We start from the raw sequence: 22,908 nt of genomic DNA, 5'->3' as shown, positions 1-22,908 counted from the left end.
TTTATTTCACCTGATAACCAGTCGGAAAGGGATCCTTCAGTGTCTATTCTCCTTTTGCGAGACTGAAACCTCTATGCTCCGGATTTGTGACATTTTATCAGTGGCATGTCATGATTTTCGATGAATGTATTGATCTGTCATTTAAACCCATGGGAAATAATCGATTGTTAGGGTCGACCATAATAATCGATTCTTTACGGTAGTCTTAAGTTGGAAAATATCGATGCATCGATAGCCGATGATTCTTACTTCGTCACTGCACTTTACTTATTTTTTCTTACGCATCTAAAAAACTTCGCGTAAATGATTACCTTGGGTTAGGTAGAGTTACTTTAAGAGATTTTTCTTCAATCAGATCAACCACATGGACCCGGATGAATCGATCGATGTCGTAGATTACACTGCAACATCTGAGGACGCAGAAACTGTTCATCTACACTGAGGGGCTAACGCTAGATCTTCACCAATAAGTTTAAAAATTTGAGCTCAAAGATTTAGTCAATATAACCATGAGAAAAACCATAACCAAAAAATACTAACCGTACGCTTTGGCTATTTTGTCTTCTACTTCCCATATGATCACAAGAAGTCGGTCACTTTTTCTCAGTACGTACAGTCCTCTTACTCTATTGAAAAACATATAATTTTCCAAGCATGAAGCTGTTTCCCTCAAAAAAACGAAAAGTCCCACAACATTTTCATGCCCCAGATTCTTGATTCACCGGCAAAAGCAGCTAATTGTGAAGTAAACAAAGGAGCGTTTGCCGTTGTTTCCGCGAATCCTTGCAATTAGGTCACATGGCCCTACGGTGCAATATCCGTGTCATCAACTACGTGCTCATCACAATCCGTGTTTTTGCAGTTTTTTCATTTATTTGCTCGGTCCTTTGCCAACGGAGCAAGCGACACCAACCGCTATGAAAATTAATTATTCACGTTGCCAAAAATACCCGACCGCCAGGACTCTTTCTCCGCCGCAGCAACGTTGGGCAAAATTTCCGATCTAATAAAATATCCAGCCTCAAAGCTGTTCGGGGCTTTCATGCTTCGTCATAATTTTCCCTTATACCCCCTCGGGATGCACCCCCCTCGGCTCTCCGTCACATTGTTCAACCCTTTTTTGTATGCCATTCCAGGGTGGTTATACGTGCGCACAGTCTGTTATCCTCGGGAGAAACACAATATGTGCATTACAGTGTTGCATTTCTTTTACGTTCTGATTATTTAAAATTATTTCATTTGTAGGAAATTATACGGTTTTTAGATACACATTTTTATAGAGCAGCTCGAGACGATGGTAACAGTAGAAAAACAAGGGGGGGAAACGGGAAACAAGGCTAAAAGACACGATTAAAAAAAAACCTGAGATGTTTCGACTCAAAACTGAGTCAATTCAGTCGGAAATGTTACAATAAAAATGTATGAATGGTGGTGGCCGGGATCTCCAGATCTCTCAGATTTTTCATTTTTTTTTTAATTTTTTTAATTTATTTATTATTTATTTATTTTTTTTTATTTTTATTGTAACATTTCCGACTGAAAATTACTCAGTTTTGAGTCGAAAAGTCTCCGTTTTTTTTTTTTTTTTTTTTTTTTTTTTTTTTTAAATTGTGTATTTTAGCCTTGTTTCCCGTTTTTCCCCTTGTTTTCTACTGTATACTGTCTTTATATGCTTCATATGAACCTTTCAAGACCAAATTAATTCTTTTGATTTTCTCCTCTCCATGAGTTGAATCGAGACATACGAAAAGAGCCGAAGGTAACACATAACACATAAACTGTGATTCATAGCAAATGCTGTGAGTTTTGCACGATTCAACACCTCAAAGAAAATAGACTTCTCTCAGAAACCCCAGTATTCCTCACTGTTGATCCTGACCCGATGTGACAACGCAGACCCTGTTTTCTTAAGCCTATTCAGCGCAATGTTACTAATCAAACCTCTTCGGCTATTCATCTAAGGCGCAAGGTTTTCACAACTCAGGCAACAGCCTCAACTATCTCCATGCGAATGATTCATAATCTAAGCAACCACCGTTGTTTCGACTATATGCACCTTCATCCTCATTTTGCAGATGGCAAATTGTACGCTTCGCAATGATTAATTTCTAAATTCATTCTTCTGGTTATGCAAACGCATTTACCTAACGTTCTGTAGAACCCCTGTGAATGTGGGGGCGTTTTTTCACTTGAAAAATGCATCTTGGTTTCAAGCATAAGTAACACACGTGAACAGCATTAAAAAGAATCAACGTAGTTACAACACATGTTGCCTCATTTGACGAGATTTCACCGTTTCAACCTTTGGATGGAATCGAGTAAATAGTTACACTAGGATGAAATTTCACAAGAATCATCATCCGTGGCGTGGCGTTCTTTGCGATATATCGATTCATTGGTCATTTAAACCTATGGAAAAGGATCGATAAACAGGGCGTTCGCAGCAGCACCTTAATAATCGATTCTTTACCATGGGTTTAAATAGCATAACAATCGATGTATCGCAATTCACGCCACGCCAATGATCATCATGACTGTTCTGCCGTGCTAGGCGAGAACGCCGTGAATCCCTCAAGATTTTCCCGCGTTTTTTGGAACTTAAAACTTTTTAGAATAGAAACCGTTTCACCTGTGCACCTCAAATTTTCAGGTTTAGTTCTTGGTAGTATTTGCGAAAGAATTCTGTAAAAACATTGTTCCAAGGTACACAAGTTTTCCTGCTATGATACATTGTTCCCAAAAAATAAAAATGGTGTTAACGGCGTTTTTGCGTTGCACGGCAGTGTTGGTGACGCGTTGCACTCGTTGATCTGAAACCAAAAAAACAAGAATAAGAAAAAGAAAAAAAAAACATATTTAGCGCGTATGTTAATATTGGCTATATAAATGAAATACTATTACAAGCTTAGCAACGTTGCTTGAGGCGCCGTGGATGGTACGCTTCAGCGCGGCGGGCGGCCGGCCAGCGCATTGGTGCCTACAAACCTAAATGGATACTTCAAGCATTGCGCAATGCGTGAAGTTTCCACTTAGGTTTGTAGGCGCCAGTGCGCTTTTTGCGCTGGCATGGCAATACGCGCCACTCCGCTCCATGCTAGGCTCTGCTCTAATATTTAAACTCGCGGAGTCTGCGTTTTTCAACTCATGATTTTGAATTGTTTGCACAATTCTCATTTAAATTGACGAGAAAAAATATATGTACGCAAGGAAAATGTACGGTGTGTTTTGTAAATATTAAGGTGGTTCTGTGTCAACTTTAATGCTTTCTACAGTACTTTCATTTTTTCTTTTATAATTTACTGTGCCGCAGCGTGGTGTACGCGCAACTAAACGCTCAAAATTTGACGTATTTGACTCTAAAAGATCGATGTACAAATGGATTAAAAGTAAAGATTGCATGCTTCTTGGTTTTTCCGTCCTACATTCATTTTTTGAACCAAATTTTTAGCAACGTTGCAAAGCTCTTACATCCTCGCTCCAACGAACTTCTTAACTGCGAACTTTGCTATCGGCTACATTCCATCCCCTTCCACCTCGATTAAATGGCTTCAATTAAATGAAAAATGTAAGAATCACACTGCAACGCTCACTCCGTCGGTGAGACTCAATACGCAAGATAGCTCAAATGCGGAGTGTGAATAAGCCCTGGATCTCCATCTGCCAACTGCTTTGAATGGGTAAAACATTCCGGCCTGCATTTGTGCCAATTTGGCGCGCAGCGCTGCCAAGCGGCGGCGGGAGGAACCACTCGGCCTAGGAAAATAATGCAAACTAGAGGACACATTCTCGCAAATGCAGGCCGGGCCCGCAACGAAGTCTCCGCCAGTGAAGGCTGCCATTCAATTTTCTCATTTAAATGCATGGAAGTTATTGGTTCCTCTCGAGTGTCGCTCATCCCAGGAGCCCCCGTTGCGCCTATTACAAGAAAGTTGCCACGTTCGCTGCATCCTTAAATTGGACGCAACCGAATCAAAAGGAACCGTAGCCATTGTGACGTGAGCCATGACACGCATGTATTCTTTTGGATCCCAGGGCTCATGTCAGACTGGATAGTGTTGTCTGAATCACATATCGACGGTGAAACTACCAAACCACGTATCTCGTTTGCGGTGTTTAAAAATCTACGCTCACATTTTATTTTTTTTGAAGTAGACCAAATCAATATCATTCCTCGAAATTTTCACAGAATTTTCTTCGCACGAAGAGGAAAAATCACAGAAATTTTCTAGACTGGACGTTAAGTAGTTTTTCATTTAAAAAATAAAGTATGACAGGAAGTCTGCGACGTCGCAAACCGAGATACGTGGTTTGGTAGTTTCACCGTCGATATGTTCAATTCACACACGTGGACCTGTCGTCGTCCACAGACGGGTGACGTCATCACCGCCATTACGTCATGGGAAAAAACACTAGCAGACGATAACTCTAAATTTAATGGAGAATTTGCACACAAAAATTTTATTGCTTCATTTGAAAGTGCCTAATGAGCTGGGTTCGCAGTATTTTGTATAACTTTTTTCTGACATGGGAAATTTGAGAAAAATTGATTTAAAAGTGAGAAAAAGTACCGCCTTTATGACGTCATCTGGCGGCATTTCCCATTTAAACACATGTATTTTAGCAGAATCGGTTAATCTGTCATATCTCCTCTAATAATTGCTTAATTTATGGATCAAGGGTATCTTCGCGTTCAGTTCAGTCGGTAGATTCCACGAAAACACGAAATTCATCAAATTTCAGACCCTTGCAAATTCTCCATTATTTACACTAAAAAATGAAGGCTGGTCCACGTCGCACAGTGGACCGAGTCAGTCAGGAAGGTCGGACATTAAATTTTTAACTGAAACTGCAAATTTTGATGTTTATTTCGTCACATTTTAAATTGGAAGGAGTGCTTCTTGAAAATAATTTCACGAGAAAACCAGTGAAACCACTTTTAGAACCTTAAGTTTTGTATAAATGTAGTTATAAGCGTTTGAAGTAGCGATCATCTTCTCCTCCTAACTCAACTTTTGCCTCATGGCAGTGCTTAGGCTGTAAGCGAGGGGTCTCGAAGTTATACTGTCTCTTAACTGAATACGTCCAAAAATTCAGGTGAAATTTAAGGTGATTCTATTTGATCTAGAGACGAGATCCGCCACCAGGCTGCGCTGCCTCGCGGTTTACGTCTTTGAGAGGCAATAATTATCGTAATGTACAAGATAATGTGAGCAACTAATCCATAACGCGTAGCAGCATTAATGTTGAGTAGAATGACATCAAAGTGTAGATTCATTGTTTTATACCTGAAACTAAGATAACGGACTTCGCCCATTGACTCAATGTGTAAGAGAGAGATATCGCTTCAATGACTCTCTCTTACACATTGAGTCAAGGGCGACGTCTGTTATCGTATAGTTTCAGGTATAAATTTACCATGAATCTTCACTTTGATGTCATTCTACTGTAAATTAATGCTGCTGCGCATTATGGATTAGTTGCTCACATTATCTTGTACATGACGATAATTATTGCTGCTCAAAGACACAAACCGCATAGCAGCGCAGCGTGGTGGCGGATCTCGTCCCCAGATCACATATAATCACCTTTTTCAGCCTAAATAGTGTGCTGCCGTGCTAAGGAAGAACGCTGTATGAACATTCGAGAGTTGCCAAATTTTCTCCGATAAAATGTTTATTTTTGAGGAAAACTGTCGATATTTTTCCTTGAAATTTTCAGATTTTTTCAATCAAATTACAAGCAAAATTACCTGAAACATTGAAAGGAAAACATTCACAAATTTTCTTGAAAATTAGTGATGTGTCAAAGAAAATTTGGCAACGCCTGAAGGCTCATACGGCGTTTTTCCTTGGCACGGCAGTGTGGGTCTTTCTTGTGGCTCTATGCCGAAGTGTCCACTAAGCAAGAGCATAAATTCAGAGAGTAGCTCTAACAGCGCGCGGGTATTTAACCAAGATTGATTTCATCCCTGGCAAAGCCGGTGGTGGCGGCAGAGAGCAAAGTTAACAAGTAGATGTAACGGTGGATCCTAATAACCGGGCCGAAACGACGAAACGCACGAGCTAAAAGCTCAACGTAACGCCTGTGCATTAACTGTCGTTACAGGCTGAGCGTATGTCGGCGGAAAGGGGGGAGGAGGGGATGGTGGCGAATGGCTGTTTTTAACTCATCAATCCGCCAAGGCCCAGAATTAGTCGACAATTACGCCCTAAATTCTATTATGAAGCTGTAGCTACCCGGTCCGACTCGGTTCTAATAGCACTCGTAAAAATTTCGCCCGCCCATCCTTTAGCGAATCCCCTTTGTTGCCGTCAAAGGCGGTGTCGAAACTAATGCATGGCCGCCAAATAAGTCCTTCGCTCCGTAAAATTTTACAATGAGCCGGGTGCTTTATGATATTGTCACCTTCCGTGCAAAGTATCACAGGTGCGTCAACGTTTCAAAATTTCCGACGCCATTTTATTTTTTACAAAGAAATTGTTCAACGAAGCTGTCTGAAAATTTTCCTGAAGTTTCTTTGTGCTGCCGATAAAATTCGGTTAAATTTTTAAACAAACTCAACTAACAAATTCTCTGTAAGAAAATAAAATGGCGCAGGAAATTTTGGAACGTTGATACACTTGTGATACTTCATCCGGAAGGTGACGAAGTACGGCCGATGAGCCAGTTAACACGTTGTAACTAGATGGCTAAATAGGAAAAATATGTGTCTCAATGGCAACGTTAAAAAATCGCCGATTTGGTTTTATTTTCCTTTAGGAAAACTAAAGTCCAAAATTTCATTTGAATTTCGGGTGAAATATATAAAGTGAAAATTCACAGATATATCGAATTTCAATGGAAACTGTTGGTTAGTTTACTTTTCAAAAAATAAAAAATGGGTGGAGGCAAGGCAGCTCTGCGATCTGTTTTCTGAGGGGTGAAGCAAGCTGCGGCCCAAGAGATGTGTTTTCATTAATTCTTTTCTGATTTATTCAAGTATTTTTCTTTGCACGATGAAATCTTAAAATGCTGTCAGTTCAATCCATTCACGTGCACATCTTTAAAGCTTATCATAAATTATTCTCCATTTTCTTAAGATAATGAAATTTTCCCAGAATGAATTAAGATATGTTTGTTTTACGAACGAATAAAGGGACCAGAAAACTCGAATAATCCTCTCAATAAACCAGTGAATACAGTCTGAATTATTCCATTATATATGTTGATACTGATGACTTGTGGGAGGGACGAGTTTTGTGGCGGTTAGACGTCGCAAAGCGCCAGAGAGCGCTGTAAGAGCGACTTTTCTGTATGTAAGTTGAACATTAAAAATGTCATCCAAGAAAATGTGATAAATATACATTTTTGCATGTGCCCATTCGGACATTTGCTTGACGATTTAGCGAAGTAGACTCATGATTTACTTGTTGAAATCGATGGACGCACTTTTCAAATTGTAAATAAGTCTCAATCAATCACTGGAGTGATTACGATATTAAGAACCGCAAACCATGTTTCCGAAGTGATATGTTGCGACGCGTTGCAACTTTTTTCATTTACCTCATGATGAAAAGAGCATTTTTTGTGCTTTTTTGCACACATTTATCGACTCATAATTAAAGAGCAATTTGTTCGTGCTTTTTTCGCCCACGTTTATATCTTGAAAAGAGGTTTGATTCGACACGGTTATTCCTCATGCCGTGCGCCGTGAATGTTCATAGTGAAAACACATGTGTTTGTGAATGCAACTATTCGTACTCTCGAGTAACCAATGGTAGTATTCTTCAACATTGAAGGCGCTTCTGTCTGTTTCATTTTCACCTCAAGCTTCGCTGCCGTGGATGCTGCACTATCGCAAAGCCGTTCTGGAGTAAAATACTTCAGATGATTATAAGTCGTGAATATATTCGTCTTAAGACCCTTTGCGACTCATTAAAAGAAACAAAAAAGAGGATTGAGATTACGTTCATCTTGAATTTGAAAATAATGCCGTTTTAATACTTCCCGCTTACAAAAAGCAAATTCTACTTGAGTCGAATCGAGCGTTAAATGAACTCGGGCACTTTTTACTGTGATCAGATTTCCTTGCTCAGCTATTTACTTTTGTGAAGATAGGACGTGCCTTGTATCAAAAGAGGAAGAGAATGTGTTCAAAACTAAGTTCCATTTATTTCCCGAAGGTGTAGCTTGTATCCAAAGCTGTTATGATTTACGGTGATCATGGGCTTTTTTTTTTTTTAATCGGAAGATTTAAATCGATTGATTCTTTTGTTAATTATAGACACTAATTTAGCACTTTCTAGCACACAAAAAGCAAAAGCACTCCGAAAGAATTCGTACATTGAAAAACTTTTCGTTATTACTTTGGTACTAAATTTGACCTAAGTGCGGTTGATTAGCGAGATGGAAGTTCAAACTTTCAAAAAAGTAAACGCTAGTTTTTTCGCTTGAGAATAGATTTTGTAAATCATACATTTTTCCAACGTGTTACGAGCCGTGGTGTAAATACGGACTGGAGGAACCTGGGATCTCTCTGACGGCATACTCCTCTCCAAAAAACTTTTTTTTTTCTTGATCTTCGTGCATTTTTTAACTTTGGATCTAGGTACTCGTAATTATGAATATTTTTCTTTTTTCTTTTAACGAAAGACAAAGGGTCATTAGACGAATAGATTCATGTCTCATAATGTTGTAACGTATTTTACTCTAGAACAGCTGCGCGATAGCGCAGTAGCGGCAGCGAGGCATGCGATAAAATGAGACTAGCGGAAGCGCCTTCGTTTTCGAAAAATACCACCATCGGTTACTCGTAAGTACGAATAGTTGTATTCACAGATACATGTGTTCTCACTATTAGTGCCCACGGCGCACGGCATGCGTAATCGCCGTTTCAAAACAAACTTCTTTTCAAAGTAAATAAATATAAGCATTTCGCTCTCGCAAACATTATAAAATATTTGTTTTGCATATTTTTCTTAAATCTCTTGACGTTGCTGCCAAAATAAGTCCTCCAATTTAATCGTTAGATTAGAAGCCAGGATGGAGTCCCATTACTTTCTTACTGAAATAGTGGGTAAGATTGTGGTTTTTGAGGTGAGCATAATCACGTCATGACGGACACCTTCATCGAAGCTTGTGAAGTACATTATGACACCATTGACTAATACAATCGACCAAAACACAGAGTGAGAATAAATTGGACCTCTAGAAGATACGTTTTTATTGAACATTCACGGAGAATGCGTTGAATGTACAGGAAACACTCAAAATGAACGCATACGTAAGAAATTAACGTTTATAATTTACATATGAATCAATCAATTTAAACTTACACCTATAAAAAGAAGAAAAAAAACATTATCACTGTGATTAAAAATAATTTTTTTCTGTATGAAGGTATATTGTACTGGAATGGACTTTTTCCCTCTTGTCACACGAATTTCAGTTGCATACGGAATTTTAACGCTCGTTAGCAAAATCACTAGCACTCTGCCAGTGTATTTTTCGAAGGAAATACACCTTTCAAAGCCTTGTTTATCGCGTTTTAGCATTGTTTTTCATCTCATTGTGCTCATGCATCATGAGCTGAGTTGCTCATAGTTTGCCCTTTCACATTAAACTCTGTCGTTTACTCGGCGAGATTTACAGCTCGACGACAAATTTGGCAGCCGCGGTCGTTGAAAAGCTCGCAAAAGTTTCGGCTTTAAAGTTTTATTCTTGGCCGATTCGAGTGGAGTTTTAGTTGGAGAGCAGGGCGTTTGCCGAAAACCGGGAACTACCTTTATGTCCCGGATTATCTTTATCTGGAAAGTTTCGATACAGCCCGGCGTCCGGGGCTGTAACGCAACCCGTCATACAGCGGCCGTAAATTTAATCGCTACTCATTTCCTTCCTCTTATCGCTTTTTATTTTCGCCCCTCGGCACCCCCCCTCGTATTATCGCCAACCACGCGGTCTCGTGATGACGAAACTGCATCCTGACGGATTTCGCGGCGAGGATGTGTCTTGTGTCGTTCGCGCTCGTCACAGACTCGCGTTTCGACGTTTAATGGTTGAAAATCACAGATGAACAGGAAATAATGTGAATATTCGGTTAAGTGCTCAACACGCCACTGATTATACAGCTTGGTATACTGCCGTGCTGAGGAAAAACGCCGTATGAGCCTTCGGTCGTTGCCGGGTTTCCGCCAACAAATCACGAATACTCGGGAAAATTTGTAAATATGTTTTTTTTTTTTTTTCAGTTTTTCAGAGAATTTTGTTCTTGGTTTGATCTAAATAGTCTGAAATTTCCGAGGAAAAATATTCGTAACTTTTTTCAAAAATCAAATTGTGGGAGAAACTTTGGCAACTCTCGAATGTTCATACGGCGTTTTCCCTCGGCACGGTAGTATAATAGGACGTATTTCTATCAAACGGAACTATGTGCATTATGCCGTGAGCCCTGTTATGCACACATTCTTATGGGTCTCGGGGCTCATGTCTTAATGTACACAGTTCCGTTTGGCAGAAATACGTCCAATAGTATACTGCCTTGCTAAGGAAATACGCCGTATGGACATCAGAGAGTTGGTAAATTCCTCCAGATAAGACATTATTTTTATTTATTATGTTCTCGTATCTCAATTCGCAGCTCGAGGCTGGTGAATATTTAGTCCTCCCCCGGCAATTCAATTCAAAGGAGAACCCTTAAATTTGAAATTGAAGTTAAAACTTTAAAACTGGAGTAGAAAATTTAAAATTCGCATTAAAACTTTGAAATTAGAGTTACAAATTTAAAACTGGAGTAGGAATTTAAAATTGAAGTTTAAAATGCAGGTTAATTTTTCGGTTGGTGGTAACTATCTATCACCCAGAACCCGCCTTACAGTCCTGCAACTTCCTAGCAACGCTGCTTTCTGTAATAGTTGATACAGCTTCTCTCTAAGGTTGATCTTCCTAAGACCTTTCCTATTTATTATATTATTTTAGACATTAGTAGATTATTATAGACAGTATTATATTATTATAGACATTACTGTATTATTATAGACATTATTATATTATTATAGACATCATATTTATTAAATTAAATTGCTCATAAGATACCCTGAAAAATTGGAGGATAAATTGTCAATAGTAAATCTGAGAGGCCGTGTTTTATTTGAAGAAATTTGACAATGTCCGATGGTTCATACGGCGTCCTTCCTGAGCACGGCAGTATTATACGATCATCACCTCATTAAAGTGTTTAATCTTAAAGGCAACCGGGAATCAGTGAGAAACGGAAGTCCTAACAGCAGCCCATAAAAACTTTAATCTGGGATTACTGCAATAATTAGAGTAAGAAATTAAGCACCTCAGCATATGTTTCCTCATCAGAATCCCACGTAAAAGACGACGAACACATCAGAAATTTCAAAATTCAACTCGTAAACGAGAAGTTATAGTTTTCCGGGCTCGTTACGTTAAACTTCGCGCTTGCCGAAATCCCAAGTCTACCAGTCATATTGGCCATTTAACTAGTTTCACTCTTCTTCACTACGAAATACATCGATGGTAAAACTTTCAAACCATGTATCTCGCTTTAACACGTGGAAGAATTTCTATAAATGTATAGTAAATCACTCTGTAGAGTAATTTATCATTTTAAGTGTTGTTTGTAAAGCACGTATTTGACTTAGATTTTGCATAATTTACTCATAATTGCGGAAGAACGCTCCTTTACGAACATTCTTGGCCATCTTGGTTTGATGTCGAAATCTGAAGATTGGCGGTGACATTTTTTATGTTAGAGGGTTGGCTGCCCTTTCGAGCCCCGAAAGCTGCATACTTCGGCAAGTCCGTACTTTTCTTATACCTACTCTGCCGTGCTAAGGAAGAATGCCGTATAAATATTCGAGAGTTGCCAGAGTTCCCCTCATAAACCATGCATTTTTTACGACATTCACGCATATTTTTCTTTGAGATTTACAGATATTTTATATTAACTTGCGTACAAAATTGCCTGAAAATTTTGGGGGAAAATATTCACAGTTTTCCCAGTAAATTCTGTTTTTATTGGGAGCAACTTCTGAAGGCTCATACGGCGTTATTCCTTAGCACGGCATTATAAGTAGATACTCTAGCCCGTTATCTGGATAATGGAGATGTTGCTTGTGTGAGGAATTTGCGATTTGGCTATTGACTCTTTTGTAAAAGTTCACGAGAAACACGATGATGCCACTGGTTTTCTCTGAAATCAACTCCCAAGCTCAAAAAAGCTCTCAAGTTGAAGCCAAAATGGAGGGGATATCCCTCGCTATCCTGAGAATCCACGCCTACATAAAAAAAAAAACTTTCCATGCAAAGATAGGGAGCAAATACATTAGCAGTGACGCAGTGTTTTCAGTTTTAGAGTCTCCAAATAAAGTTGCAGCCCTGTCAATGTATTTGCTCCTTATCTTTGCATGATGAGTTTGTCTTGATGCAGAGGTGGACTCTCAGGATAGCGTGGGATATCCCCTCCATTACGCCCTCGACTTTGAGAGCTTTTTTTGACCTTGGGAGTTGATTTCAGAGAAAACCAGTGGCACCAGTGTTTCTCGTGAACTTTTACATAAGAATCTATGGTCAAATCGCAAATTCCTCACACATGCAACATCTCCATTTCAATTCGTAGATCGATTTGCTGCCTTTTTGTGCCCCAAAAGCTCCGTGACCTAACCTTAAAATTACCGACTTGCCCCTACTCTCCCTGTATAGGTCCTTTTTCTCTGAAATAGTTTGTCTCGGATTATGCCATTAAGGAATTTATCTCCAGACGATTATGGATGGACCCAAAGGGCCGGTTTTAAAAGTACCTGTCGGGCAATTGCGTCACGGGGTGAACATATTGCCGAGCAGACGGCTCGAGGCCCACGCTCATCGGTCAGCTCATTTCCGCTGAATCGGCGAAATACTTCCGGAGACGGGGGAGGCGAGAGGCGTGAGAGGGGAGAATTCAATATCCGGAAGAAAAGCGACTCGCATGTCCCAACGTTCAGCCGGCACACTCGGCTGCGGCAACAGGAACAACGTCTACTCGTTCTACAAGTCTTAGAACACTTGTCTTCTGTTGGATTATTCAAAATATCCGCGCATGCAGAGATAATGTTGTCACCTTCCAGCTAAAGTATCAGAAGCACCATGAGACGTTTCAACATTTCCGCCGCCATTTTATTTTCTTACAAAGGAATTGTTGGCTGAAAATGTCACTGAAAATCGGCAGCACGAAGAAAATTCAGTGAAATTTTCGGACAGCTTCGTTGAGCAATGGAGATGTTGCATGTGTGAAGAATTTGCGATTTGACTATTAATTCTTATGCAAAAGTTCGCGAGAAACACGATTGTCCCACTGGTTTTCTCTGAAATCAACTCCCAAGCTCCAAAAAAGCTCTCACCTTGAGGCCAAAATGGCCGGGGATATCCCACCCTACCCTGAGAGTCCACGTCTACATCAAGACAAACTCTCCATACAAAGATAGGGAGCAAATACATTAGCAGTGATACCCGTGTTTCCAGTTTTAGAGTCCCCAAATAAGGCGGGAGCCCTGTCAATGTATTTGCTCCCTATCTTTGCATGGAGTGTTTGTCTTGATGTAGACGTGGATTCTCATGGTAGGGTGGGATATCCCCTCCATTTTGGCCTCAACTTGAGAGCTTTTTTGAGCTTGGGAGTGGATTTCAGAGAAAACCAGTGGCACCATCGTGTTTCTCGCGAACTTTTACATAAGAATCAACAGTCAAATCGGAAATTCCTCACACGGACAACATCTCCATTGTTGGCTGAAAATGTCACTGAAAATCGGCAGCACAAAGGAAATTCAGTGAAATTTTCGGACAGCTTCGTTGAACAATTTCTCCGTCAAAAAATAGAGTGGCAGCAGAAATTTTGAAACGTCGCATTGTGTTTCTGATACTTTGGCCAAGTGAGGACTTGTCTCCTTTTGAATTTTTCAGAATATCCGCGCAGAGATAATGTCGTCACTTTCCGGCTTAAGTATCACAAGCGCCATGCGACGCTTCAAAATTTCCGCCGCCATTTAATTTTTTTACAGAAGAATTGTTGGTTACATCTGATTGAAAATTTCACTGAATTTTATCGGCAGCACAAAGAAAATGCAGTGAAATTCCGGACAGCTTCGTTGAACAATTGCTCTGTAAGAAAATAAAATGGCGGCGGAAATTTTTAGACGTCGCATGGTGTTTGTGATGCTTTGGCTGAAAAGTGAAGATTTGTCTCCTTTTGGATGTTTCCAAATATCTGCTCAGAGATAATGTATTTCGGAGATAATAGTCTGAGTCCCCGAGAGTAAAAGGTTCCATCTGTCACCAATATTCGAGTGGAGGTTTCTCTGTGTCTCTAGGGTTGTGCTGCGGGCTTGCTGGTGGGTTGAAGGCAGGGTTGCACGGGTGAAATGAAAATTTTGAAAAATTGAATATTTCCGTAAAATATTTCATAAAATATAACCAAGTTATGGAAAATATTAAACATATTTTCAGGGGCTGGGTATGCACCACGCACTGAAAACACAAAAAAACAAAAACCAGTCGCCCTTCTTTTAATTTTGAATTTAATGTCGAAAAATATTATTCAATTATTTTGTATAATACTCTGAAATTTCATGACAGATTTCACATGATAATTAAAGATTTTATTTTTCATGAAAAATCGCAAAGATGGTTGAAGGCAGTATTTGTTGTCTTAACTAGATTTTATTCCCGCTATTAAAGCAAAAAGCAAACTTCAGTCTTGAGTCATTATTAAGCCAATCTAAGCGTTGACTCTCGAAAGGAATTTTTACTCTATGAAAACTATGAAGAATTTTAACGTCCCTGTGCTTAGTATTGTTTCTTGTTGATTTTGTCAGCTACCCAAACTTTAATATAGCAGCATCGACTTGGCGTCGAAAATTTACGTTTTACTTCAAACAAGGAGCAACACAGCGGCTAAAAATGCTAGCGAGTGCCCTTAGGTTTGGTTTCAAGTTGCCCGAGCAAATCGAGCGCTGTTCTCAGGAGAACCCACCCGGTGAAATTAGACGTTGTGCCTGTTCACGACCAAACGACAGCTTAGTCAGCGCTCAGCGGTCGTCGTGAAATCCGCTAAGTGGTACGCATTCAGTCGAATAATTAAAGCGCTTTTTTCTTCGCTGTTTCTGTACTCTTTGCACGTCCCACGAGATGGATTCTTTCGCTTGTGGTAGTACCAGACTTTTTACATGCCCAGCGCGAACGTGTGATGTTAAAGACCAGCATAATGAAAGTCGGACAGCGACTTTCTTTCTGTCTCCTCTGTTGTATTAATGCGTATTTTAATGAAAGACAGCCTGGAAAAATTCTTCTTCACAAACGCAAAAAAGTAACAGAAAGGGGGGAAAATAATAAAAAAACGAAGTAAGTGAACTAAGCTATGAACAGGTGACAACTTCTTGAGCAGTTATGAATATCCCGGAAAAGTCAAGAAATTTGACCCACCTTGGAGGGTTGCTACTGAACGTTCATTTCTTTTCTTCTACTTAAAACATTACATTTTTATCAATTCCAAAAAAAGGCCCCGTTTATATTTTTTTAAAGAATTCTAATGAAGGACCAGACTAAATAATAAAAAAAAATTAAGGGAAATTTGTTTTTGGGGGAATTTCGGAGGTTGGCGAAATTTCCTGAAAAGTCGAAGAATTTTGGAATTTCAGAAATCTCGTCACCCTGAATAAAAATATCATTTTTTCTGTAACAATCATACTGGAAAAGCCGCGTAAACTGGACAACATTTTGCGATATGGAAGTAACTTTCTGGCTTAGTTCATAAACAATGTATGTAACATTAGTTACCCTGTGGACGTATGTGTTTTCACAGATTAGCCAGAGATTGTAGTTCCTATTGGCAAAATGTAATTCAACTGTTTTTCTCCCTCCCTTTCTTATCAGCCCTCTTTTTCCTAGTTATTAGACTTCACCCCAACTGTCTCCTCGTACCTATGAATGCACGACCGGTAGTCTTGAGAAAGTTGGAAAGACAAACATGAGAAATTGCCTCCAGGTTGGATTTCTATCCGTCGGCGTGATGCTCAACTTGCCGAAACACCAATTCCACTCCTCCTAAGCCACTCCCTACCGGCGAGCCCCCCGCCACACAGTGGATCGAGTCAATCAGAGAGGTCGGACATGAAATTTTTGACTAAAACTGCACATTTTTATGTTCATTCCGTCACATTTTAAATATTAAGGAGCGCTTGTAGAAGAAAATTTCGCGAGGAAACCAATACGACCACTTTTAGAACCTCAAAGTTTTGTATATACGGAGTTATAAGCTTATAAAGTTATCAAATTTCGTCCGACCTCTCCTGTTGACTCAATCACCCGTTTCAAAGTTGCCAAGTGGTGAGAGAGACTTTGGTTCGGCCACGTTATACTTCCTGAAAAAGAAAACTACCAGCCTCTGCACATCTGGAGCCTCTTTTTGTCACATCAGTGACCCTAAGTCATATCACTTGGAGGCTCTATCATCAAATTTAATAGTTTGGCATTTTTGAAAAAACCCCGTGAAACTTCTGAAGATGACGTTCACAGCGTCCACAATGGGACCGAGTTTATTAGATAGGAGCCAACCCTCATTTTCGGAAAAATTTAGTTAAGAATATTTGTAAGTTCCACTGGTCGATTATTTCCTCTTGCCAGAAACTCAAAGTCGAGAAAGAAAATTAGTTTGTGAAAAGAAGGGTTTAAGTTTATTTTCTACGTTGAGTCTTATGGAGAAACATAATGCGGGTTGATTTTTTTCTGATAAACTCGGTCCAAGTAGGACTTTAGCTCCTCAAAACTGAATCCAAACAATGCATCAACGTCTTTACTGAAAGAGAATTTAGAAGTCTCTGGATTGAAGCCATCATAGGAAGAACTAATATCACACAACACCGCTCACATTCGTGTATCCTCATGTCTGGCGGGAATGTCTACTCTCATCAAAGTCACTTGGAACGCACTAAACAACTTTTTGCGGGCGCAGTAATTTGTTTTCCTAGACATGGAAGATAATTTGCCAGTTTCTCCTGAAATAAGAAACGATAAGTCCTGTCTTCTAAAGTTCGAGTCAAAGTCTTATCTTGGAATCTTCAGTGATTGTGTTTCGTATTCGCCTCTGCAACCTGTCGACCTGTCAGTTTCAAACTTCACTGATTTGTTTTCGAACGTGTCAAAGGTGCCCTTTAGGACTCTTGAAATGCGGAAAGACGGGCATAAAGTTAAGAAAAGTTCCTCATTTCCGCAAGAATCCAGAGAAACCAACTTATTCAGAGCTCTACTTAGCCGAATTTAAAGTTCTATAACGTATTAGAAAGTTGAGAGAAATAGTTTTCCGACCTTTTTATCAATTGTCTCTGTATATTCCATTCGATGAGGTATAAAATTGGTAAATTTACTCCACGGAAAAAAATGGATCGCTAAGTTAACAATTAAATTGTTAACAAATATGTCCAACATGTTTCAAATGTACATTTGACAATAGTGGAAAGCTAATTTAACCACTGGGGTAGTTACAATTAGCATTTTTTATTGTAAAATCTACATTGAAATATGTCGAACTCTCTTTAAACTAAAAAAATTGTTAGTCTTTAAAATTGTTCAGTCAGCAATTTAACTTTTTTCGTGTCCCTGGAAAACTTTTTCGTTGAAGCTTCCCTCTGGACTTTCCTTAAATCTGGCAATGAAATGTTGGTCATCTAAATTCGTTAGTGTTTCTGTCCGAACGGTTCTCCACCGCTTGAGCCCCCGAAAACCAAACAAGGGCCACCTCCAAGTTTTTCAAAGACTGTCTCCTCCCGCCTGGAAGGGGAGTCGCTTATGCTGAACTCTTAACCGATGATGATGACGATGACAACTGCACAAAGCCACCGATCCCAACCGGGAGGAAAGTTCCAACCACGACGAGCTGAGCTTTGATCGAGGCGTCGAAACTTCTTCGATCGGCGCACAGTGGATCGAGACAATCGGAGAGGTCGGACATGAAATTTTTGACTGAAACTGCAGATTTTGATGCATACTTCGTCAAGTTTCAATGAATTTTGAGGTGTGGTGCTACGCGACAAATTTATAAGGAAACCAATGGAGCCACTTTTAAAACCTCAAAGTTTTGTGCAAACGTTGTCATACACCGGGGGAAAAAAAAACACATTGGATCTAGAGTCCAGACTCTGAAAAACATCGACAAGAAAAAATACTCTTGATTCAATCGGATTTATGCTTAAATCAAGAACCAAGTCTCTTAATTTGAGCGGATTTCCTTTTGATTTAAGCTTAAATCTGATTGAATCAAGAGTATTTTTTATCACCAATGTTTTCAAGAGTCTGGACTCTAGATCAAATGTGTTTTTTTTCCAAAGTAAGTTGTGAAAGGTCGCATGCTCATTTTTTTGTTTTAATTTTTACATTTTCTAGTTTTTGTGCCAATTGAGAGTGAGCATGTGTTTGGCCCGAGACGTCGTCGCCTGGTTTGTTTTATAATTAGTTAGCCTTGTAAACCTATTTGTTTTTTGTATTTTAATATGTTTTTATCGTTCTTATGAGCGTTTAAAGTTTCCAAATTTTTTCCGTTTCTTCCATTGACTCAATCCATTGGTTGGCGTGGCGCACAGTGGATTAAGCCAATGGGAGTGGTTGGACAAAATTTAGGAACATTCAAAGCTCATAACTCCGTTTATACAAAACTGTGAGGTTCTAAAAGTGGTTTCATGGGTTTCCTCGTGAAATTTTCTGCTAAATGCACCCCTCAAAATTTAAAAGGTGACAAATTAAACATCAAAATCTGCAGTTTTAGTCAAAAATTTCATGTCAGACCTCGTTGATTGACTCGAGTCACTGTGCGGCGTGGCGCGGCGCCGAAGGAAGCTTTTAAGGAGGACGCTAATAGGGGGTCGTCGAGGAGCGGTTTGCCGTCGGTGAGTTGTAAGGAAAAGCTCAAGTCGTAGATCCTCTGACAAAAGGGCGTATCTAAATTTCCACGTGAGCTCTCTTCTTCGTATAACTCCGTGCTCTCCAAGGCTTATTTGGGAATAGATATACGCCCTTACGTCCGAGGGGCGACTAAGTGTCGTCCACTTGTCGCAACAGACAGGAGGCTATCAAGATGGATCAGACGTAAGATTAATCTACCTCGTTGTGTTCGAGGGGAAAAAACACCGCGACGCGTGCTAAAAATGAAGTCCGAAACAACGAATTTGGTGGCATATTTTAAAACACGGAGGTGAATAATTTTCCACAGCACACTGGAAGAAAAACACATTGGATCTAGAGTCCAGCCACTTAAAAACATCGACAAGAAAAAGTACTCTTGATTCAATCAGAATCTAGCTTAAATCAAGAACCAAGCCTCTTAATTTTGAGCAGATTTCGTTTTGATTCAAGCAAAAATCCGATTGAATCAAGAGTATTTTTTCTTGTCAATGTTTTCAAGAGTCTGGACTCTAGATCCAATGTGTCTTTTTTTTTTTTTTCAGGTGCCTATATTATTTTCAGATAACCGAAATTCTACTCGTGCCCGTAAAATGTTTCATTCTTGACGGCTGCTGTGAGGGTAAGAAACTTTGGTTACAACTTTTTTAATAAAAAAGAACCAAAGCAAGTAAAAATGGGATCCGGGTCAAATATTTTCTAAATCTTGGATAGTTCGTGGAAAGGTACAATCAGACAGGTTCACTCGAATATGGTGAAACAAAGCACGGATTAGTATTTTTTTATCACCAATCTGTGTTTTGTTTTATCATACTAGACGACTGACATCTTGGCCACATTGCGGCCCCACCCCTTCCTCAATTCCCTGAGTGCTTCGCGCATCCAATATTTATTAGAAAAACAAATTGACTCAATGTTAAATCCTGAAATAAATTCTGATTCTCCTTCTGAAAAATCAAAGGATGTTCGGTTGGTTCCTGCTAAAATAGTTCCCTGCTTTCCTAATTGCTAAAATTGTTGTCCTGCTAAAAAAAAAGTTTTAGCTATTTCATTATACGAATAATATTAATTTAATCATTCACCACATTTTTAAATTGTTTCGTTGAAATTGATTCATCTCGATCATGCAACGTAAAGTTGCCCGTGGATGAGAAGGTTTCGATGAAAAAAGGCCGATTTGATGAAAATTTTGACCCACGGTTTTATTAATCGTCTTTGCAAATGTAAGGGAACAGGTAAAACTGGTGCTTTTACCAGTATCTAATTTTGCTTCAGGTTAAAAGTGATATCATTTTCATTGACGATGCGAGTTGAGCAGGGAAAGGAGGAAAAACCGGTTAGGTGTGTGACACAATAAGCGTGACACCCTCAGCGAGATACGCCACCCTTATACATTTTACTCCTAATTATTCTTAAGTAGCTTTTTTAAATGTGGTTCTTCATTTTCGCAATCATATTTACGTAAAAAAATGAATTGTTCGCGTTAAGTTAGTAACTTTTGGAATAATGCTGTGTTTCTTCGTCCGGGAAAGACGAATTTCATCCTAGGGGAGCTCCTTTCTTTCGTGGAAGGGTAAAACATCTAAAAACCTTCTCAGATCCACCTCATAAGAATGTTTACTATATGAGACGGAGACGTGGTGGTAGAACTCTCCCGTTGTAAATTGCATGAGTTACGACTTTGCACGGATAACCCTCTTTCTTTGTACAAAGATACTCGACATATTTTAAGTTCAAAGCAGCTTTTAAAGGCTCATAAATATTCGGAATATTTCAGCGAAGGAGTGAAAAAAGTTGGAAGTACATTAAGAGGAGCTTAGTAACACAACGGTTAATTCCAAACGACTTTTGGCCGCAGCTGTGCTCCGAGAGGGCTAATTGATGGCCGTTTCTCAGTTCGGTTCGCGCCGGAGAGTTTTTTAAGCTCCAGCTCATAAGTTACGAATTTAAACAGACCTCTTAGCAGTGGAATTCTCGAACCGCATTTCGCGATGTGTCTAATTTTTTTAAGTGCTGAGGGATTTTTTTATTCTTCTTTATGTGAGGATGTTTTGTCGCGTCATTGCGGCAAATTCCTACTTCCTTTAAAAAGGTTGTTCGCTTCTCCAGTACTCTGTCGACCGCAGTGGATAATGCATTTTCAAAGTCAACCTGTCATGACCAAAGAGAATATTGCCGGCTTTTATCAGAATGTTCGTTTTAAGTTGAATTTTCAGCCTTTTATGCAGAGAAGAAAACTTTGATTCATACGAAACACCAAACTTTTCAGTCCAGGTAACTGAAATTTGCAATCGTGGGGATCGAATTTCAGGTCGGGTGACCAAAGTTTTTGTTAGCTGAGAAATATTCTTATTATTATTTTCATTGTTATTAAGTTTGGGGAGGGTTGGGATTTTAAGTTTAAGTCAAAACCATACGGCAACCTTGCTCACGCCTTCGCTCCCTATCTGTGAATGGAGAGTTTCACTGGATATAGAGGTGGACTCTCAACATAGCGTGGAATGTCACCTCTATTGCGGCCTCAACTTTGCAGGGCCGGATATAACTACTTGCCGCCCTTGGGCCGCCTGTATTTTGCCGCCCCTTCTCATTCGTTTTGAAACATTGATACAAACCATTAAATGAACGTGCCGGAGGAGGAGCGGTGCATAAAACGCGTTTACTCGTGTTGGGCACATTTTTTGTGAACGCCTTGTGAACACTAGCAAGAGTTCACGGAACTTTGCGCGAAAGTTAAGCTCCGTAATCCTATCTCCGTATAGACGAGGCCTTCCATTCGTATGAAATGAACGAAAAAATGATGAAAGAATAAACATGAATGTGCTTTAATGATTTTAATTTTCGCCACCGCGCCAACCGCACTGTGTTTGGCGCAATGCGTGGCGTATCCCTACAGTCTTGTAGGCGCTATAAGTTTCACGCCGCCCGCTGCTGACCGCACTACGTTTGACGCAATGTGTGAAGTATTTATGGATTCTTGTAGGCGCTATACTATGTGTTTCATGCTGACTAGCGCGCCGAGGGCTCCTCCTTTCCATCTCAAGTCCGCGTCATCATTATTGCTCTCTGCGCAGCGCCGCTCCAGGCCAAATTGCGTGTTTGGTATCTCTCTCAACTAGACTAATGAAAGACGCTGTCTCTTGTATCACCGAAAGACATACAACATTTGCCGCCCCCTAAATTTGCCGCCATGGGCCGCGGCCCATGTGGCCACCCCCTAAATCCGGCCCTACAACTTTGAGAGCTTTTTTTGAGCTTGGAGGCTGATTTCAGAGAGAATCAGTGACACCATCGTGTCCCTATTTTTTCCCTGCGAAATTTTCACTATTATGAGATTTGTTTTCAGCGGATTGTAGCTATGATTTAATTTGTTTGTGTGGGCAGGTGTACCTGGGGCGGCAGCGTTGAGGTGTTACCAATGTGGCGAGTACAACGACGGAGTAGGATCCATCACGCCTTGCCTCAACTACACCGCCAACCACCTTAAAGAGTGCCCGTCTAGACTTTCCTTGAACTGCGTGGTAAGTCGTATCTTCTTTTCTCCTATACTTTTTGATTGTTTGTTTTCCCGCAGTTTATAATCAAGGTTTGGCTTATTCGAATAAATCAAACCGATGAATTTCAAAATCAGCAGAGCATCCCTCTTAACTGGATAAACTGGATAACAAGTTGACAAAAATCGTTCCAATGAGCCACTAGACAAGGTACGAATCAAAGGATTCTGAAACTTGTATCTTAACCAAATTTTCACGTAAAACACGATTCGCGCAACGAATATTACTGAAACCAACTTCTATCGAAGACATTAACGTTTTTAGTTCACATTGGTTACGAGGAATTTGAACTGCCCGCTCACAAGAAACTCAAAGCTCTACGTGAGTCAAATCGCGCGCTACAACGGTTTTAGCATTCTCCTCAATCGATCAATGTTCATTTCCCACCATGTATTGTTAATACTATAAGCTATTTGTAATAGCTGAG

At 39.8% G+C, this 22,908-nt stretch overlaps 1 protein-coding gene across 1 annotated transcript in view; it reads left to right on the top strand.

Annotated features, from left to right (window-relative positions):
* The window catches only part of LOC109038362 (uncharacterized), a 378,939-nt gene that overhangs the window by 208,156 nt on the left and 147,875 nt on the right, over positions 1–22,908 (top strand). The window contains exon 2 of the mRNA XM_019053400.2: positions 22,312–22,448. Within this exon, the coding sequence (XP_018908945.2) occupies positions 22,312–22,448 (137 nt within the window). The remainder of the gene's footprint in view (positions 1–22,311; positions 22,449–22,908) is intronic.

This window comes from Bemisia tabaci, chromosome 8 (assembly GCF_918797505.1).
Source record: "Bemisia tabaci chromosome 8, PGI_BMITA_v3".
Lineage (NCBI taxonomy): Eukaryota > Metazoa > Arthropoda > Insecta > Hemiptera > Aleyrodidae > Bemisia > Bemisia tabaci.
This window is presented reverse-complemented; position numbering and strand designations above follow the sequence as displayed.